At 38.9% G+C, this 19557-nt stretch overlaps 1 protein-coding gene across 4 annotated transcripts in view; it reads left to right on the plus strand.

The window, feature by feature from the left end:
* Nucleotides 1-19557, plus strand: part of PCSK5 (proprotein convertase subtilisin/kexin type 5) — a 226986-nt gene that overhangs the window by 40111 nt on the left and 167318 nt on the right. For all 4 annotated transcript variants that reach the window (XM_035099987.3, XM_060280059.2, XM_035099988.3 and 1 more), the window contains exons 3-5: nucleotides 1161-1274; nucleotides 16891-17034; nucleotides 18894-18970. In XM_035099987.3, coding sequence (XP_034955878.1) covers nucleotides 1161-1274; nucleotides 16891-17034; nucleotides 18894-18970 — 335 coding nt within the window. The remainder of the gene's footprint in view (nucleotides 1-1160; nucleotides 1275-16890; nucleotides 17035-18893; nucleotides 18971-19557) is intronic.

The raw sequence follows: 19557 nt of genomic DNA on the forward strand, positions 1-19557 counted from the left end.
AATATATGCTAGCTACTCCATAAACCTCAGAACTTCCTTTGACATAAGTTTTAAAAACCCCACCATAAAACATTTGTATTGCAATGTGATACAGGGATGCATTTCTTAGATATAACTGTTCTGTGCTACACTTTATACAAAATAATCTATAGTGGTTTTTATGTGCTATATGTGGGTGGTGATTATATTTCTTTTTTTAAATGAGAGACTATTGTTATTTTTATTATATGTTCTGTTTTGTTTTGTTTTCTCTGCTCTCATCAATATCTAATCTTGTAACATATACCAAACAGTTTCATTGTGGCTATGGTAACATTCCATTCAAAAGAAAGAGAACAAAAAATAGGTAGCAATTCACTTCAGAAGTGATTGTTTATCAAACTTCACGCACAGCTGAATGTTCAGAAGCATTTTAAAAATAAAACATTTTCCAGGAAAGTAAAGAGCTGAACAATGAGCAACAGGTTAAATTACAACAAGTAACTTAAAAGGGATGCCAAACAGAAGATGATCAAGGTTCCAGGTCATGTTTTCAAACTAAGTTACTTATTGTCAGAAACTTATTGAAGATTCTGAATGCACAGAATGGACTTGCCGATCTGAGTAGGCTGTGTAGAATTGGAATACAACAAATACATAAAATAGTTCACAAAAATCATTATTTTTAAACAGACATTTATGTATCATTTGCTATGTCGTTGACTCTCAACTTATATGGGCGTTACGTTCTGCGGATAGCATGTAAAACCAAAAACGCATATAGTCTAAACACACTCATGGTGGCTGGGATTGTCTATGGTTCCCCACCCCCACCGGAAGCCTCCCCCCCTTTATTATGTATGTATGTATTGGGAGTTAAGGAAATTAAGTACGTAAGTTGCGAGTAAACTGCATTCATTCCTTCTCTGTCATGATCTTGTGCGTGTAGTAATAGAAAAACCACTCTGTGTTCTTAACAACTGTATAGCTTGAAAGCCTGCTCTCCCCCCCCCCCCCGCACACACATTTTCTTTTAAGAAAAGTAGTACATCAACCTGAATTCTGCACCAAGAAATGTATTCAGCTCCTTTTTTGGAACAAACAACTGCAGATTTTATATATTTAATTAGGATAACCATGGTGTTGTTTTGATATTTACCACTTGTTTTCCTTATTGACAGGTGAAATGGATAGAACAGCAGGTTGTAAAAATAAGGATAAAGAGGGATTACAAACCTGGTGGCATCCAATCCGTGTATTTTAATGATCCCAAATGGCAAAGTATGTGGTACATGGTAAGTACATACAGGCTATTTCTTGACTAAAATATTTCATAGTAAACAGAATTGAATGCCATAACTTTGTTTTATGTGAAGCAATAAAGGTTATGAAACTTGATCATATGAGCTGTTACCAATTCAGGACCTGTGTTTCGAATTCCAATACTGTACATAAGGTTTTATCATGGTAAAGGGAGAAGAGAACCTGTGTTAGCAGAGAGAAATTCTTTTCTTGAAGGATGTTGCATTTATCTTTAATTAAAGCTATAATTTCTTGAGAAGAAGCATAGATCCCAGAGTGATAATATGGTACTTTTGTGGTTTTCTGACCAACGTTAGTGCAAGCTTCTTCCTTTCCCCCCAAATTGGATTACTGCAATGAAGTTTATACGGGGCAACAAAGTCTGAAAAGTTCTGTAGGGGCAAAAAGCAGCGCACAAGAGTTTGATCTGGAGTCAGCAGGTCACATAACATTATGCCAATCCTTGGTCAATATGACTGGTTGCTGGGGTTTTCTGTGCTCAATTCAGGGTTCTGGTTTTTACTCTTACAGCAAAACCCTAAAGGTCATAGTATTTTAGGAATCACCCCCTTGGTTATAAACTTGCCCAAGAAGATTACTCTCCTTTTAAGGCTGTTTTCTCTGTCCCCACCCAATCTGAGGTTTGGTGGGTAAGTAGAAAGGTGGAATTTGATGCCAAGACATGGAATGCTGGCCTCCCAAAGGATATATTATCTTTCCCCATCAATGCCTGTTTTAAGAAGGACACAAAGAACAGTGTAGTTTTATTAGGGATTCTTAAGTTAACATTTCTGAAGGAGCCTTATCAAAGCTGTTTTTACTGTTGCTATAACCTTTCTAATTTTTCCAATTTTTAATTTGCTCTTTTATTTGTTTATAATATTTTTTCCATATAAAATTCTGTGCTATCTTTTGTGATACTTATTCTCAAGGCTCCCAAGCCCTATTCGGGCATTGTTAAAGTTAAAGTGTGTTGGAGAGGCCGGGGGCTGTGCGTGCCAAGCCTCCCCTTTCACCTTAGACCTATTAAATCAGTTGGCTTGCTTTCAAGGTTCCCTGTGATCAGGAATGCTAGTCATGCAGGGTGACTTGTAAGCTTTTCAAGCAAACATTCAGACCTTGCTGTTTAACATGGCAAGATCAGGGTGGAGGGGGCAATGCACAGCCCTGCCTATCCATCCAGCATGTTTTTATTTCAAACATGACTGGATTGAGGAGTCACTTTGCTGGTTAAAAAGTTGGTCTGAGATTTCAACAAGTAGCTCCAGGTGATAAGTTTAAAAGAATCCTTCCAGATATTGTGTTGTAAATATCATTGCAGATGAAATTATTTTCCTATTTTTTGAGCAAATGGTGCAGAAACAAACAACTTTGAAAGTTTTATTAGTAACTAGTGTTTGCATTGGTGGCTATAATAGTAATATTAGCCTAGCAATGAAAAGAGCTGATCTAAGTTTATTGTTCCAACTTCTTCATAATAGACCTTTCATTCATATTTCTCAAATGATCTTTATTATAATTCTGTTGACTCCTACTGTCTAAGGGACATAGCTCAGCAAGCTTTGCATGCTGCTATTTCATATGCTACTCACAAACATAGTTCCTTGGAATAAATACTATTAGTCTATCTGAAAAGAATTCCATCTTTAGAACTGATTCTGAGTAGAATTGACATAGGGAAAGTGGAGTTTGGAGTGGAAGATCCTGAAGATCCTGCATTCAAATGTACATAGTATTTTGGAGTTTGGGCAGACGTAGCATCATCTTTATGCAGTGAAGTGGGGTGGGAGCTGGTGCTCAAGCCTAAATTAGATTCAAGTACAGGTTCTGGTGTGTACAAATTGACATTCAGATGTGTGGGTGGGATGGAATGGAAAGACCAGATAGATCTTATGAAGACTCTCTAAGCCATGCTTTGATAAGTCTGCCCAAGAGAAGAACTAAACAAATAACAGATTAAATGGCAGATCAGAGTATTCACTTCAACTTTCTTTATCTCAAACACCATTTTAACTTGAGGCCACACATTTATCTTTAAATAATGGGAATGGTGTGTATACATTTGTACTTCTTAATGACCAGCAGTAAATATAGAGCCAATATTCATTAAAAGAGCATTTTTCACACAAAATTGTAGAAATATATATAGTGTGTCAGACAGCAGAGGTAACAATCCCCACAGACGGCAGGTTGCCAGGAATGGATAAGACAAGGAAAAGTCCTTGCCATCTGCTTTTTATTCAATGTTTACAGATACAGGTAGGTAGCTGTGTTGGTCTGACGTAGTTGAAACAAAATAAAAAAAATTCCTTCCAGTAGCACCTTAGAGACCAATTAAGTTTGTCATTTGTATGAGCTTTTGTGTGCATGCACACTTCTTCAGATACTGTTTACAGAGAGAGGCTTGGAACACAGCCTCTTGGGATAATGGTGTTGTCCCGAGTGACTCTCCACTCCCCTTTTCTCCCACTTCCTCATTTGTCATTGTCATCATTTCCCCTACGGGAGGCGCTGAGGATCCTTTGCTTCTGAGCTCTCTGCTCTACTACTTTCAAGGCTCGCTGGGTTCTGGGAGGGGGGTCTGGAATGCTTTCTAAAGACCCTGTGTCCATCAGCTGTTGCCCCCCTGGTGCTTCCTCTTCCTCCTCCTCCTCCTCTCCCATTAACTTCCCAGCTTTTCCCCTTATCTGCCTCTGAGCTGTGATCTCCCTCAAACCCCTGTTGTAATTCTGAACTGTCGTCTTCTTCTCTGGAAGGGTCAGGCTGGGGAGGCAGTCTCCACAATTCCTCCTCTGCCCAGTCCCTGACATAGTATGGGGTTTCAGTAAATGTTGAACACTTCACTTATGACTATTGATTTTACTTTGAGAGAGAAATAATCTAACCCACTGCCCCCAAACATTTGGCAGCCCCTGACTTAGCATGATGTGTGAGTCAGGTCAGTGTGTGCAAAGCGTGTGCAGCAAAATAACATGTTTACACACACTAGCTCTTGTTTTCCTGGCACTGTAGATTAAAGCATGTTCTTTGCTAAACTTTGGTGAGCCCTAGCTCTGGCTGAAAGAAAACTTTATAGTCCCAGCTATTGATTCACTTTGAGAAAGCAGTTTACAAGAGGTCACCCAAGCTCAATTTGTTTTATGATGAACATTTTCAGTTTTTTCACATTTGTTTCAGGAGTACAAATGGACACGTCTCTTAAAGGAATTCTTCTTGTTGTTGTTGTTGGGTTTTTTTTTTTTTTTAAAAAATGCATGTGAACTGAATTCCTGGAGGGAGCGGCCAAACGTTCTATTTACTGGCTTCTGAACCTGCTGAATAAAATGCCACAAGCATCTTAAACTCTGCAAGGGAGAAAGAAATGTCAAGGGTGATGGATCTTTAGTTTATCGTAGCACCAGTTTACACTGTTGATATGCCTGTGAATTCTACTGGCACTGTGTATGGCTTTTAAATGAAAAATACTGGTCCAGATTCAAAGAGCTGTTTAGGCTTTCAGAAGAGACGTATCACAAGTTGCTTCTGAAACTCCCCTCTGTTTGCTGTGGAGTATTGTTGGGGAGCTACTGTTTGAGAAAAATAACTCTAAAGCTCCCATTGGCTCATAGAACTAGTTTTACAGTTCTTTGACCCTTGGCCAGTATTTTCCTTTTTCATGTTTGCTTGAGGCATTGCAAATCATGATGGCAGAGTGTGTAATGAACTGAGCTCATAGACTTATTTGCTGACTTGTTTAGCTCCTGATCAGTATGCATTATCAGTAATGACATCTTAGAGTTGTTAGTATGAATATCATAAGTATTTCAAAGTACAGCAGCTCATTATATACTCATTACTGCTGCAGCAGAGAAAAATTAATAGAGTGGTACCTGAGTATTTAACCATTGTCTGCTTACCCAATACACCTTAATGGCTCCAAAGTCCTAATAAACAGAAATTGTTGATAAATACAGACATAATTTATGTGAGGCTCTTAATTATTTCATTCCCATAAATTCCATGTATTCTTTTTCTAGAACAGGCATCCCCAAACTTCGGCCCTCCAGATGTTTTGGACTATAATTCCCATCATCCCTGACCACTGGTCCTGTTAGCTAGGGATCATGGGAGTTGTAGGCCAAAACATCTGGAGGACGCAGTTTGGGGATGCCTGTTCTAGAATGACAATACCATTTTGTTCATCTTCGTTCACAGCGCCGTCTTAAGCGCCCCTGTCGCCATGGTGCGCCGGGTTTCGCAGCGCCAAGGTGCGCCGGGTTTCGCAGCGCGGTGGGCGGGTGGGCGCGGCGCTGCTGCGCGGCAGGCGGGCAGGCACAGCGAGATCTCTCTGGCGCCCTCCCGCCCCGTTTCCCAGCGCGGTGGGCAGGTGGGCGCCGCGCGCAGCTGCGCAGCGGACCGGTGGACCGGCGGGCCAGCGGGCGGCCGCAGCTTGCAGCGCCCTCCTGGCGGGCCGGCGCCATGGTGCCCTGCACCACTGGGGGTCTACGAAGAGCTGGCCCTGTTCGTTCAAATGACGTATCATTTATTATAGGCAGCATTTCTGTGAGGTTTAACTATTCAAACAGGTCATGACAAAGTGACAAAGTATTCTCTATACACACAGCTACTTTACTCCATATTTCACTAACACAATCAAACAAACTTTTTGTATTCAGCCAGTTTTAAAAATAAGAGAGTGTGGTGTAGTGGTTAAGAGTGGTAGACTCGTAATCTGGGGAACCGGGTTCGAGTCTCTGCTCCTCCATATGCAGCTGCTGGGTGACTTTGGGCTAGTCACACTTCTCTGAAGTCTCTCAGCCTGACTCACCTAACAGAGTGTTTGTTGTGGGGGAGGAAGGGAAAGGAGAATGTTAGCTGCTTTGAGACCCCTTCGGGTAGTGATAAAGCGGGATATCAAATCCAAACTTTTCTTCTTCTTCTTAACCAGTCTTATTTTACAGGCATATCCTTGTTTCCAGTGGCAACATATTTCCTTGGGGCCACATGGGTGATTGCCTGCTTACCTGAGCCACAGTATGTGGCCCAAACAAATCATTATTTCAAGGTACAATTTGTGGAGGGAATTTCATCCAACTGATAAAACTAGGTTCTGTTCCATGGGATACAATATGTATTTGTCAATTAATTACATCCTCATCTCTAACTCACTGAAATACAAAATACATATATAGGTACAGTGCTCATTTTGGATCATGCAGCCATTACTGTAGAGGTAAAGTGGGGAAACATACTGTCTTACAATCCAGTGTGGCAATTGGATGCTTCAGTATTGTCAAAGCAATTAATTCAAGAAAAATTGTCAACCAAGTTAAAGGAATGCCTTTATTTGAATAGCACTCTGGATGTTAACCTTGTATGAGATGTGGGATATGGGATGCCATGAAATCAGTTATTAGGGAAGTATGTTTAAGAGAAACATAACATTTTTGGAGGCGCAGAGAGGCAGATAAAGATTATTTGATTATGGGAATAGCAAAGTTAAAAGTCAGGTGCAGACACACTGGGAGTTGTAAAATTTACAAGAAATTACTAGTGAAAGGTGTGATCTAAACATTTATATGATACAATCATATACAGTATGTGGTCCATGAAGAGATTATAATACAGTTATTGATTGCTGCTTGACTGGAGATCGAGCACTAACTGAGAAAATAACACCAGTGCAGTTTAGCCCAAGGTGAAATCCAGCAGGATAAGTCAGATGAGATTTGATTCCCTTTTTTCACATAGGAAAATTGTCACATGAGAGATTTACAGCCCTCTTTTTCTCAACACTCATTCTAGAAAGCTTCACTTATGCAGTGCCAGGTATTACAAACTGTGAATGCATTGTTACGGTTTTTTGGATGCTGTTGATCCTTTGTTTGTAATAATTTCAGACTCAAAACTTATTTTTGCTATGATTATTACAACATTTAATTAAAATTTTCAATAAAATAAAAATAAAAAGATTTAAGTCCAGGCTTGCCTCCCCTCTGGTCGGGTCTATGACTAAGTCCTCCAGAGCACAATGATCTAGGATATTTAGAAGTTTTTTTTCCAGATGATAGTTCTGGTTACAGGTAGGTAGCCGTGTTGGTCTGGATCGAAGTAAAATAAAAAAAAAAATTCCTTCAGTAGCACCTTAAAGACCAACTAAGTTTTTATTTTGGTATGAGCTTTCGTGTGCATGCACACTTCTTCAGATAGTTGGTCTTTAAGGTGCTACTGAAGGAATTTTTTTATTTTCCAGATGAGACAGCTTCCAGCCTAAGCCAGCAACAAACAATTGCTTCTGCTGGGATGCTGTTGCTGGAGGACTAGAACAGCTAAAGAGCTCAGGGGAATAGCTAAGGTGCTTGAGAAGGTGCTCATTCTGCTTGATGAAATTGGGTAGACCATCTGTTCTCCCCCCCCCCAAAAAAATATATTTATTGATTTTATAAAACTGAGAAAAAACATATCAAACACAGAAATATAAAAATACAAAAAACACATAAAACACAAAAATACAAAATACAAAAAGAGAAAACAAAAACAAAAAACAACTACCATATTTATCACTCATATATCCTAACATTGTTGACTTCCTCAGTAGGGTTGTTCTTCCCCTGAAAGAGCAGGTACATTGTTTGGAGGTACTCTTTGATCCAGAATGGCCACTAGAGATACAGATGGCCTCCATGTCTTGGAGTGCCTTTTTCAAACTTCAGCTCTTCCTGAATAGAGATTACAAATCACAGTGGGCCATACTCTAGTGATGTCGTGCTTGTAGTATTGCATTGTGTTCTACATGGAGCTTTGTCCTTAAATCACCTGGAACTTTTAATTGGTACGGAATACAGTTGTCAGAGTACTGCTATATGACACCAATCCTGAAAGAGGTTCTTTGGATACATATACCTTGCAAGTTGAATGGAATCCGTTCTGGAAGTCCATTCAACTTTCAAAACATTTGACAGGGTGGCCTGAGACTTCATGCTAAGATTGTTAGAAGAGGTAAAAATGGGGGATAGGTTAGAAAGGGCAATAAAGGCCATTTACATTTCGCAAAATGCTAAATTAATTATTAATGGAAAATTTACGAACAAAATTAACATCACAAGGGGGACAAGACAGGGGTGCCCTCTGTCCCCCATCTTATTTATCATCACGTTGGAAATTTTATTAAATACAATCAGGAAAAGCGAGGAAATTAAAGGAATCGTGGTGGGCAATAAAAATTATAAAGTAAAGGCCTTTGCCGACGATATTATAATAACATCAGAGGACCCGATTACAAGCATTCCCAGCGCCATCCGGCTGATAGAAGAATACGGGGAATTGGCAGGCTTGAAAATAAATTATAACAAGACAAAATTGTTAGTCAAAAATCTTGAAGTAAATGAGGAAAAAATGTTGCAAGAAACCACAAATCTTAAAATTAGTAAAAAAATGAAATATTTAGGAATTGAGATGACAACAAAAGCAATCGACCTGATTCAGGACAATTATATAGAAACGTGGAAGCAAATTAGGAAGAAATTTGACGTTTGGAGGAAATTAAAATTAACATTTATGGGTAGAATTTCAGCCGTAAAGATGTGCGTGGTGCCTAAGATGAACTTCCTTTTCCAAAACCTTCCATTGTTGGGGATGGAGAAATATTTTAGGGATTGGAAAAGGGACATTGCGGAGTTCATTTGGAATGGGAAAAAACCCCGTATAAAACATAAGATCCTGATAGATCATAAGGACAGAGGGGGTTATGGCCTCCCAGATCTGGAAATTTTTCATGATTCAGCGGCATTAGTCTGGATTAAAGAATGGGTAGTTTTAAAAAATTCGGATCTATTAGATTTAGAAGGTGATGGGCTAGGACACGGCTGGCATTATTATTTGATGAAAGATAGGATAGACAAGAAGAATTTTTTCATGTTCCATATGATCAGAAAATCTTTATTTAAAGTTTGGTTAAAATATAGGAGATTCTTTGAACCAAAAACCCCTTGGTGGCTTTCTCCAGCCGAATTATTGGCGGTGAAAAGACGTAATATGAATAACACCTGGCCCACATACCGTATGCTCTTGGAAGAAAAGGAAGGAACGTTGAAATTGAGAGAGTATGAAGAAATAAAACACCATTTAAATACGTGGTTAGATTATTTTCAAATTAATCAGAGATTACAATTGGATAAGAAAGTGGGATTTGAAAAGAATAAATCGAATCTGGAGGAAATTTTAATCGACAAGGAAGGTAAATATATTTCGAACTTATATCAGATACTATTAAAGTGGGAAACAGAAGAGGAGCTAACAAAAAATTATATGATTAAATGGAGCCAGGATTTGGGAAAAACAATTAGTATGCAAAAATGGGAACAATTATGGAAAAGAGATTCTAGATTTACGCCAAATTATGATCTGATTGAGAATATATTTAAAATGCAAAATCAATGGCATTTAACACCGGCTAAACTGGCCAAAATGTACCCAAATGTAAGCAATATCTGCTGGAGATGCTGTAAAGAAGTCGGGACATACGTTCATATTTGGTGGAGCTGTGACCTCATTAAAGATTTCTGGGAACTAGTCTATAAAGAATTAAAGAAAATTGTGAAATACTCTTTTAAGAAACAACCTGAGATCTTTTTATTAGGGATGTTAGGAGAGGACATAAAACCGAATGATAGATGTGTAGTGAGTTATGCAACGGTGGTAGCTAGACTCTTAGTGGCAAGAGCATGGAAATCTCAAGAGATTCCAAAGAAGGAGGACTGGTTACATAAATTAATATTATATTACAATTTAGCAAGAAAACACGAATTATTGAAGGAAACAAATGTGAAGGATAAATTAAAAAATTGGGAATCACTTACCATTTATCTTAGTACATACATAGATAATCCGTCTCTTCTCTCCGACGTAGCAGGATTCTAGAATAAAGAAGAAAAGGATTAAAGTTATGGATGGCATATTTCTAGTTTCAAATGTATATGTGTATATGTGGATTATACTTATTCTCTCTCCGAGACAGTAAGACTCAAGGATAATGTAGATAAGTTTATAATTATCTGGATATTATTTGGATGGTAATATTCTGCATTATTATTTTCAGTTTGGATTTTGTTTCTAACTGTACAAAATTGTAATAATGTGTGTGTGATGAAAATAATTATAACATAGTTAAGTCTAATTTAGGTTGTGAAGGAATAGGGTTGGGGGTAAGGGCAGGGGAGGGGAAGGGGGTCTCCGGAGGTAGGGGGGAGGGGGGATTGTGTTTTTTGGGCCTGTTCTGTTTAGTCGGAATTTCTTTTTTTCTTTTTTATTGTTGTATATGTTTAAATCTACAATAAACTTTATTTTCTATTAAAAAAAAAAACTTTCAAAACATTTGAAAACAAAATCATGGCTTCTGATTGGCTGCAGAAGCTGTGGAAGCCCCGTCGGACGTTCGGGTTCCAAAAGAACATTTGAAAACCGAAACACTCACTTCCTGGTTTGCGGTGTTCGGAAGCCAAAACGTCAGAATTCCAGGACGTTCAGGATCCAAAGTATAACTGTACACTTCTTGCTGGAATTTAAGATGCTGGTGTTGACCCATGAAGACCTAAATGACCTTCGGAAAGTTTGAGCTATATATTTCAGTGTTTATTATTTTAATATTTCATTAGACAATGGAAGTATATGGTAGTTTGGGTTTTTTGTTTGTTTGTTTTAATAAATCACATAATCTTGTTAATTTAAAGATTTTTAATTTTACCTGATAGTTCAGATTCATGCCTGATGGTAAAGGCAGTTGCACTGGGTGCTGATCTGCAGGGGACGCCAAAACAATGCTGTGCAATGGAGTTTGAGAGGTGGGACTGCGTGCTGAATTTTAGCATCACACAGGGTGCCGCTGGAATTTGAGAGCCCAAAGTCCAACACTGATTATGGTTACCTGTCATACATCATACCATCATAGAAGAGTGTCTAGAGCCACACTAAGCCATACTGACGTAAATTACCGTGTGGACAGTATTTCCAAAAGTTTGAGCTATTTTTGAGGCAAAGTTCAGCTGTTTACCAGACCTAGAGGTTTTTCCAATTCTTCTCGGTAGTGGCGACCGCCCTGTGGAACGCCCTCCCATCAGATGTCAAGGAAATAAGCAGCTATCCTATTTTTAAAAGACATCTGAAGGCAGCCCTGTTTAGGGATGTTTTTAATATTTAATGCTGTACCTTATTTTTAACACTTGATTGGGAGCCGCCGAGAGTGGCTGAGGAAACTCAGCCAGATGGGTGGGGTATAAATAAAAAATTATTATTATTATTATTATTATTTGTCACGGAGGTTGCTGGCTACCCTCAAGTAACGACACTCCAAACCATCTTGTCTTTAGTGCTTTTATTAAGCAAGCTTTTTACAAAGCAAGAGCTTCAGGAAAACTGGTCTATCAGATTCTCCCAATGGCGCTTTTCGGCTCCTCCCCCAGAAGAGTAGTTTGGGGACCCCAAATCTCCTCCCCCTGCGTTTGCAGTTCCGGGGTGAATTTGAAAGGACGCTCCTCTGCTGTTTCCCCGCTTGATCTTTCTACTGGCCCCTCCTTCCTTGCTGATATCCCAGGCTGCAGGAAGGGCTCTTGTATGCTGCCTGAGCCCTGGTCCCTTCCGCTCACTTCCTGCTTCCTTTCTCCTGTCCTTCCGCTGTCCGAGCTGTCAGAGGAGCTGGATTTGATGGGGGGTGGCTGCTCCCTGTAAGCCCACCCCCTTACATTATTATTATTATTATTATTATTTAAAAAATCCCTTCCAGCAGACCTTAGAGACCAACAAAGTTTGTCATTGGTATGAGCTTTCGTGTGCATGCACACTTCTTCAGATACACACTTTTTCAGATACTTTCATGCATGCACACGAAAGCTCATACCAATGACAAACTTTGTTGGTCTCTAAGGTGCTACTGGAAGGATTTTTTTTATTTTGTTTCGATTACGTCAGACCAACACAGCTACCTACCTGTAACTATTATTATTATACTCTTCCTTGTTATTCTAAGGCCATTCCTGGTCATCCAGCTTCTCCTTCCCCTCAGGGAGGCCATGTGACAGCCTGGCTGTGTGTGCATCACCTTTGATCAGGAATGTGCCTTCAGTTTGGGGTCAGGCAGCAGCGGCAGCGCTGCATGTGTGGGTACACACAGTTCTACCTTCTCCCCCTCCCTGCCTTCTCCTCCTGCACTCTCCAGTCCCCTCTCCCTCCTTGTGTTTTCTCCTTTGCTCAATCTGCTGCTCCCTGCTGTCTTTGTCCTCCCCTCCTGCACAGTTATTTCTTCTCTGTCCCCCCTGCTCCCCTTCTTTTTCTGCCCCCATCAGTGGCTGGCTGAGTCTGACCTGGTGGAATCTGCCCACTCCTCCTCCTTCCTGCCTCTCGCTCCCATCGAGAAGCCCACCACCATGATCTGAAACTGATCACTGCAGAAGGGCTCGCAGGGCACATGGAGGTCGGGGGTAAGGGTGCGGGCAGCGGGAGAGGCAGGGAGGCAGGCACAGGGGGTTGGGTGGCAGTTCTGGCAATTGTTTTCTAAGAAAAACGTGTTGCCCAAGTTCATACAACCTTTCCTACAAGACAATTTAAAGAGAGTGAGAGCACCCTGCCATTTCTATTCAGCATATATAAGGAAGGCATACCAGTGATGGTAAATAAGATTTGCTCTTATTGGAGAAGAGAAGGTTCAGGCAAGGACAGCATGCTGACATCACTAAAGAAGAAAGATGCTGCCTTGTGGCAGGTTCCCAAACCTTTTCACAGGAACAGGGTTTATAATCTCACACCCTTTTCTACAGCCCAAGGTGCATGGCTTGTCTGAGCCAAATAACTGAACTTATGAGTCATTTCCCTCAGTGAGCTGCCTATGGGCTAATTTCTTAGCATTAATAGAAATGGAAGAAAGCTGCCAGAGCAATTGGATATTTTGGATGAAGAAGAATAAAGGGGACTCATCGTTTATTTTATTGTAAGATAAGAGATGAAAAACCTATGAGTAGGCTAGACATTGGTCAGTGTGTTCTTTTCTTTAGTTTTGGCAGCAATAAATACAAAGGTCAGATAGGTTTCTTGGGTTGACATAAAACTTATTATTATTATTATTATTATTATTATTATTATTACAGTGGTACCTCTACTTACGAATAACTCTACTTACGAATGTTTCTCCATCCGCCATCTTGGATGCGGTTTAGATAGGGTTTTTTCTACTTACGAATTTTTTCTCCCAATGCATTCCTATGGGATTCGACTTACAATTTTTTATCGACTTGCGAATGTGCGTTTGGAACACATTAAATTTGTAAGTAGAGGTACCACTCTACTTATTATTTTATTTATACCTTGCCCATCTGGCTGCGTTTCCCCAGCCACTCTGGGTGGCTTACAACATATCTAAAAACATAATAAGAACATTGATCTTTAAAATTTTCCCTAAACAGGGCTGCCTTCAGATGTCTTCTAAAAGTCAGATAGTTGTTTATTTCCTTGACATCTTATGGGAGGGTGTTCCACAGGGTAGGTGCCACTACCAAGAAGGCCCTCTGCCTAGTTCCCTTGTAACTTTGCTTCTTGCAGTGAGGGAACCACCAGAAGGCCCTCGGTGCTGGACCTCAGCTGAGCGATAGGGCTGGAGACGCTCCTTCAGGTATACTGGGCTGAAGCCATTTAGGGCTGTAAAGGTCAGCACCAACACTGAATTTTGCTCGGGAACAACTGGTGTTATATGGCCCCAGTGGCCACTCCCAGCCACCAGTCTATTTGCTGCATTCTGGATTAGTCACCTTCTGAGTCCCCTTCAAAGGCAACATGTGAGAGGGCATTCTCTGCTGTGGCACCCTGATTGTGGAGCACCCATCCCTCACAGTTTCCATAGACACCAACCCTGATGAGTTTTAGACATCTTGTAAAGACATTTTTATTTGCCAAACTAACTGGTTAGTTGACTGGAGATGTTTTGTTGATCTCATAGTGCTGTGATATAATCTTAATTTATTATTGTAGTTCGAATTTTTTAGATTGTTTTTATTTTATTATGTATTATATTTTATGTTGTACCCTGCCATGGGATTAATTTTAGTGAAGGGCAGGTTAAGAATAAATAATAAAAAGTATATTTTGAGTGCATGGCAGGTTTTTGGGGGGCGGGGGGGGGGGAAGAATGGCCAGCTATGTTTACTAGAAATTATGATGACAGGGTCAAAATACCTTGAAAATGGATCCTGAATTAGAATTGAAATCTTTATGTTACAAACTGTGCAATGCCTTGGACGGACTGTCATTTAAGTAGCCCAGCCTTGTTTGTTTGCAAATCAGAAACATTGCTCTTCAGCATATTGCATTGGGATTTCTAAAGTAAGTAAAAAATAAGAAAGAGTCAGCGGGGTTTTAAAATCCATTGAGGCAAAATGGTTGTACACAAAAAGAAAGAAAGAAAGAAAGGGAACTACTAGCAAAAAGAGCTATCAAAGTTTATCTGGCATGGGGAAAGACCAAGGATTAAGTTTAAAATTTTAACAGTTGTAAAAAAAAAAAGAGGTGGATTCTCATTGCCTGACTTAAAACTATACTATGAAGCAGCCTGTATGATCTGGTTAAAGGAATGGGTATTTTTAAAGAATACAGGATTGTTGGACCCGGAATGTTATGGGAACCGTTATGGGTAGCATGCTTATTTGTGGTATGATAAGGTAAAAATACACAAAGAATTTTAACATCATTGCATAAGATATATGCATTGCATTGCATTACATATATGGAATATAGACTAGATACTAAGCTTTATTGAAAAAGGAAACACCTTTATGGTTATCACCTATAGAAGCCAGTCAGTACTCAAAAGAAAACAAATATGATGGAGAAGTGGGGTAAATATATAGATATAGTGTATTTTTCTGGAAATGTTTATAAATTGAAAAAGTTTGAAGAAATCTGAGAATGAATATCAGATTGGTTTCAATATTATCAAACCAATGAGTATTCTGAATAAGGATCTATTAAAAGGTTTTATTATGAGTTCTGATTTTGGGGGAAAAATGCTTGAAGGAAGAGAGAAATTGATTTAAAAATGTATAAATTATTATTAGAATGGGAAGCGAAAGATGAAATGGTGAAATTGGTAATGATGAAAAGGGTTAAGATTTAGGACACAATATAAAAATAAGCAAAGTGGATGAGCAAAGTTGATGGGCTAGGCTGAATCAGCAAAGTTAACAGCTAAAATAAGAGAACTTGATGATGGCTATTTAATGGAAGAATGGAAGGCTTTTCAGACTATTTAAAGAAATATTATAATTTGATGAATTCACGAGCAGGATTTGAACTATGAGCAACAGAAATAATTAGAGATTATTGTATTGTGGTTATGGTATAAAAGAATGAAGACAGGGGGAATTAAAGAAAAAACACAACAGAATAAGGGATGAGAAGTTGATAAAACAAAAGAAAACAATATGTTTTGGAATTTTTGTGGAATTTTTGGAAATGTAATAAAATACATTTTTTTAAAAAAAGAAAAGAATGGAAACTACTAAGGCCAAGACATGGGTGTTTTTTTAAAAAACCTACTTGCCACCTTTCCAAATTCCAAAGCACTAACAGATTACATGAAGTAGAAGGGAACTGATTGGGGCGGGGGGAGTGAATGAACTTTTGAGAACTCTTGTGGCTAGTATGTGTTGCTATGATACTTGTTCTAAGAATTTATTTTCCCCCTTTCTGCTTATTCTCATGGAGCCCAGGGGAGCTGGAGCAAAGCACCACGCCTGAGGAAGGCCTGAATAGGATACTCATTAAAAGGATTCACACTCTCTGTGGTTCCCAAATGCCAGCTTCATTTCTTTATAAACTCACCTCTTCCATAGAAAATATGAGAGAGAACAGTTCATTTTTCATTTAACATAAACTGGTGTACAAAAGTTTTGTCATAGCTGCTGTTCAATAAGCACCTCAAGTGGCAACTATTTTTTTGGGGGGGGGGGATTGTTTTGGCTACAGGTTCTTAGCTGCTGTTCCCCTCCTGCTGGTACTGCACTAAACATGCCAGGAACTCTTTTTTTGTAGATAGAAAAGAATCTGGATAAGTTTCCAGACAGCTATTTCAGGGATTATACAGTACATAACACTGCCTCTCCCTTCCCACCCACCCCCACCTGCCCATCCCACCCCCCAAAGCATTTTTTGTGTTTCCATGGCTATTCTGTGCAGGCACTTTGTCTACTTTTATCCACATGCAGTTGTGCTGGAAAATTCAAATGCACTTTCTTTCCCCAGCAATCACGTGTACTGTAATATGGAATGCTTAGAAAAGAGCTATGGGGTTTCTAAAGGCCCATAATAACAATTAAGTGGTCTGATAACTATACCCTGATATGATGAGCAATCTCAAAAGAAATAACCAGCTCTATTTTCATTTCATTTAGCGTCCCTTTCAAATTATCTCGCAGTTTGTTAATTAGGGCATTGATTTTCTGTCTCTCCAGTTTAAATCAATATGATCATTTGTGGATAATTAAATTGGTTATACAGTACTAATGAATAGGCTCATATTTCCTTGCATTGCACTGGCAACTAATTTCCTACATACAATGCTTTTTTGCTTGTTGTTTGTTTTTCTTCCTATAGCACTGCAGCGATAATATAAACCTCTGTCAGTCAGATATGAATATTGTAGGTGCCTGGAGGAGAGGCTACACTGGAAAGAATATTGTGATCACCATCTTGGATGATGGCATTGAAAGAAACCACCCAGACTTGATGCAGAATTATGTGAGTTTCCACACTGCTTCAGATAGCTGTTTTATTCTTTTGTGCTTATTTGTTTATTTCAACAGTTTGTATACTTCTTAATTACAGTTTCCTCTGAAAAGGTGTACAGGAGACTCAGTAGAATGAAACTTACCATTTTCGTTTTCTAAGCCATGTATCTGAGACATGGGCACCACTAACTGCTGAAGTTTTACCTATCAGTAAACCAAATCTGGTCTTGCCCTACACAAACCAGCTCAAATGTAATGCATTTCCTATTTTGTTTCAATAATTAATCTTGTCTTGGTCTTTTGCTATGTGGCCATATTTGGTGTACTTTGCAGGTGAGCAATATTCTGAATCACTGCATCAGTCACACGCAATCCATGCCCTCTAACCCAGAGGGCTCTTACACCACACCCTGAATGTTGGCAGCCCTGTTTCAGATAGAGTTGCTGTTGAAAAGGATTATGAATTACTGCACAATTCACACATAATCTATGCTCAGGGCCATGATCCCTGTTTTGATTGCTGCGAGTCCAGCTACCATATCAGGAAATCCTTAGCTTGATGCTGGAATGTATTATTAGGGCATGGTTAGAATCTCAATAGTTAACACATTTCTAGATTCTCACTGAGCATAAATTAATAGTTTTCTATTTTGAAAATGTTTGTACTATAAATATATAGAAATTAAGAAACTAGATCTGCTTGTTCACTGTTAGCATACAATACAGGGAATATAGCAGCTTCAACTAGTTTACTTGTGGCTTGCTTGTGAATTTTGTATAATTCATTACAATCACTGAATAAAATCAGTGAAAAGATATAATCTGTTTGTCACCTTACATTGATGTGATGAATATTCCATTGCAAACATTTTTTATTTCTTGCCAATTAATAATAAATTTATCTTTTCCATTTAGCATTCTCAACAGCAGGGATTACTAACTCCATCCCATTCAAGTCCTTCATGAATTTAACAGATAAACTTAATTCTCCGCGTTGCTTGCTACCTATTACCTAAGCTGAAAAATTCAGAAATGAGAAAATAACATTAATGGTTAATTGTATTACAGATGTGAATGAATATATTTTGGCAATTTTATACAAAATCACTTGAAGCCAATAGACTAATTAGTTTTGGACAAAGATGAAATATAAAAGATTAATCTGCTTCATCATTCTACCACATCAAATAACAAGAGTTGCAAAGATACACAGATGTTTACAATGTTTTCTACAGGCAAATGTGGAGAAGACAAAACCACATTTCACATCCATTAAAAGTTGCATATGCTCCCTGAAGATACAAAAAAAAAATGTCATTTAGTAGCTACTGTTAATAAAGATACACTTTCCCCAAACGGCTTTATCTTTCAAGTTGTATGTTTAAATTCTTTCTTGATACATGGAAATGTTTCCTTAAGGCAAATAATGTTCTCTTGGAATCATTTAAATTGCTTGGCCTTTTAACAAGAATAATTTAATTCAAGTTTGTGAACAAACTATTACTGGGATAAAGAAGATTTTGATAAAGAAATTTGAAATATAGCAAATAACTAAAACTACACAACTAAGTACTACTTAGATTAACACAGTAGTTTTCATAAATTATATATAAAAAGTATTTTAATGCAACTTCTATTTTCCAGAAGCAATTTAAATAATATATAAACCCTGCAGGTTTTGAACATGTATTACTTTCCTAAACCATGCAGCAACCACAAAACCACAGGAATGCTAGTTAACCTAATTACACTCCTGTAGAAACCTGCTGAGGAATGTATGAGCCAGATGAGTCAATGGCTAATTAATGAGGATCTGCAGTTCATTCTTTTTTCATCTCTCTTTCCATTTCCCTTCTCTGTTGACTACAGGACCCAGATGCCAGTTTTGATGTGAATGGTAATGATATTGACCCCATGCCTCGTTATGATGCCAGCAATGAAAACAAGTAAGGCCACTCCTCTGTGGAGTGCAAGGCATTGTAAATTCAATTGTATAATGTGCTCTTTCTTTTTTCTACAGCATTAATTGTGCAAGTTTAAAAATTCTATTTTTGTTTGAATTTTTAACTTTTATCTAGTAAAGGTAATGCAGAGTATGAATTGTGTCTTTTGCATCTCACTTACATATACATAGGGACACAGGTGGCGCTGTGGGTTAAACCACAGAGCCTAGGGCTTGCTGATCAGAAGGTCGGCGGTTCGAATCCCTGCGACGGGGTGAGCTCCCGTTGCTCGGTTCCAGTTCCTGCCAACCTTGCAGTTCGAAAGAACCTCAAAGTGCAAGTAGATAAATAGGTACCGCTGCAGCAGGAAGGTAAACGGCGTTTCCGTGTGCTGCTCTGGTTCGCCAGAAGCGGCTTTGTCATGCTGGCCACATGACCTGGAAGCTGTACACCGACTCCCTCAGCCAATAATGCGAGATGAGCACCGCAACCCCAGAGTCGTCATGACTGGACCTAATGGTCAGGGGTCCCTTTACCTCCCTTTATCTACATATACATGACATATGGTGAAGAAGCTGAGCATATAAAAT

Source organism: Zootoca vivipara, chromosome 10, assembly GCF_965207765.1.
Source record: "Zootoca vivipara chromosome 10, rZooViv2.hap1.1, whole genome shotgun sequence".
Taxonomy (NCBI): domain Eukaryota; kingdom Metazoa; phylum Chordata; class Lepidosauria; order Squamata; family Lacertidae; genus Zootoca; species Zootoca vivipara.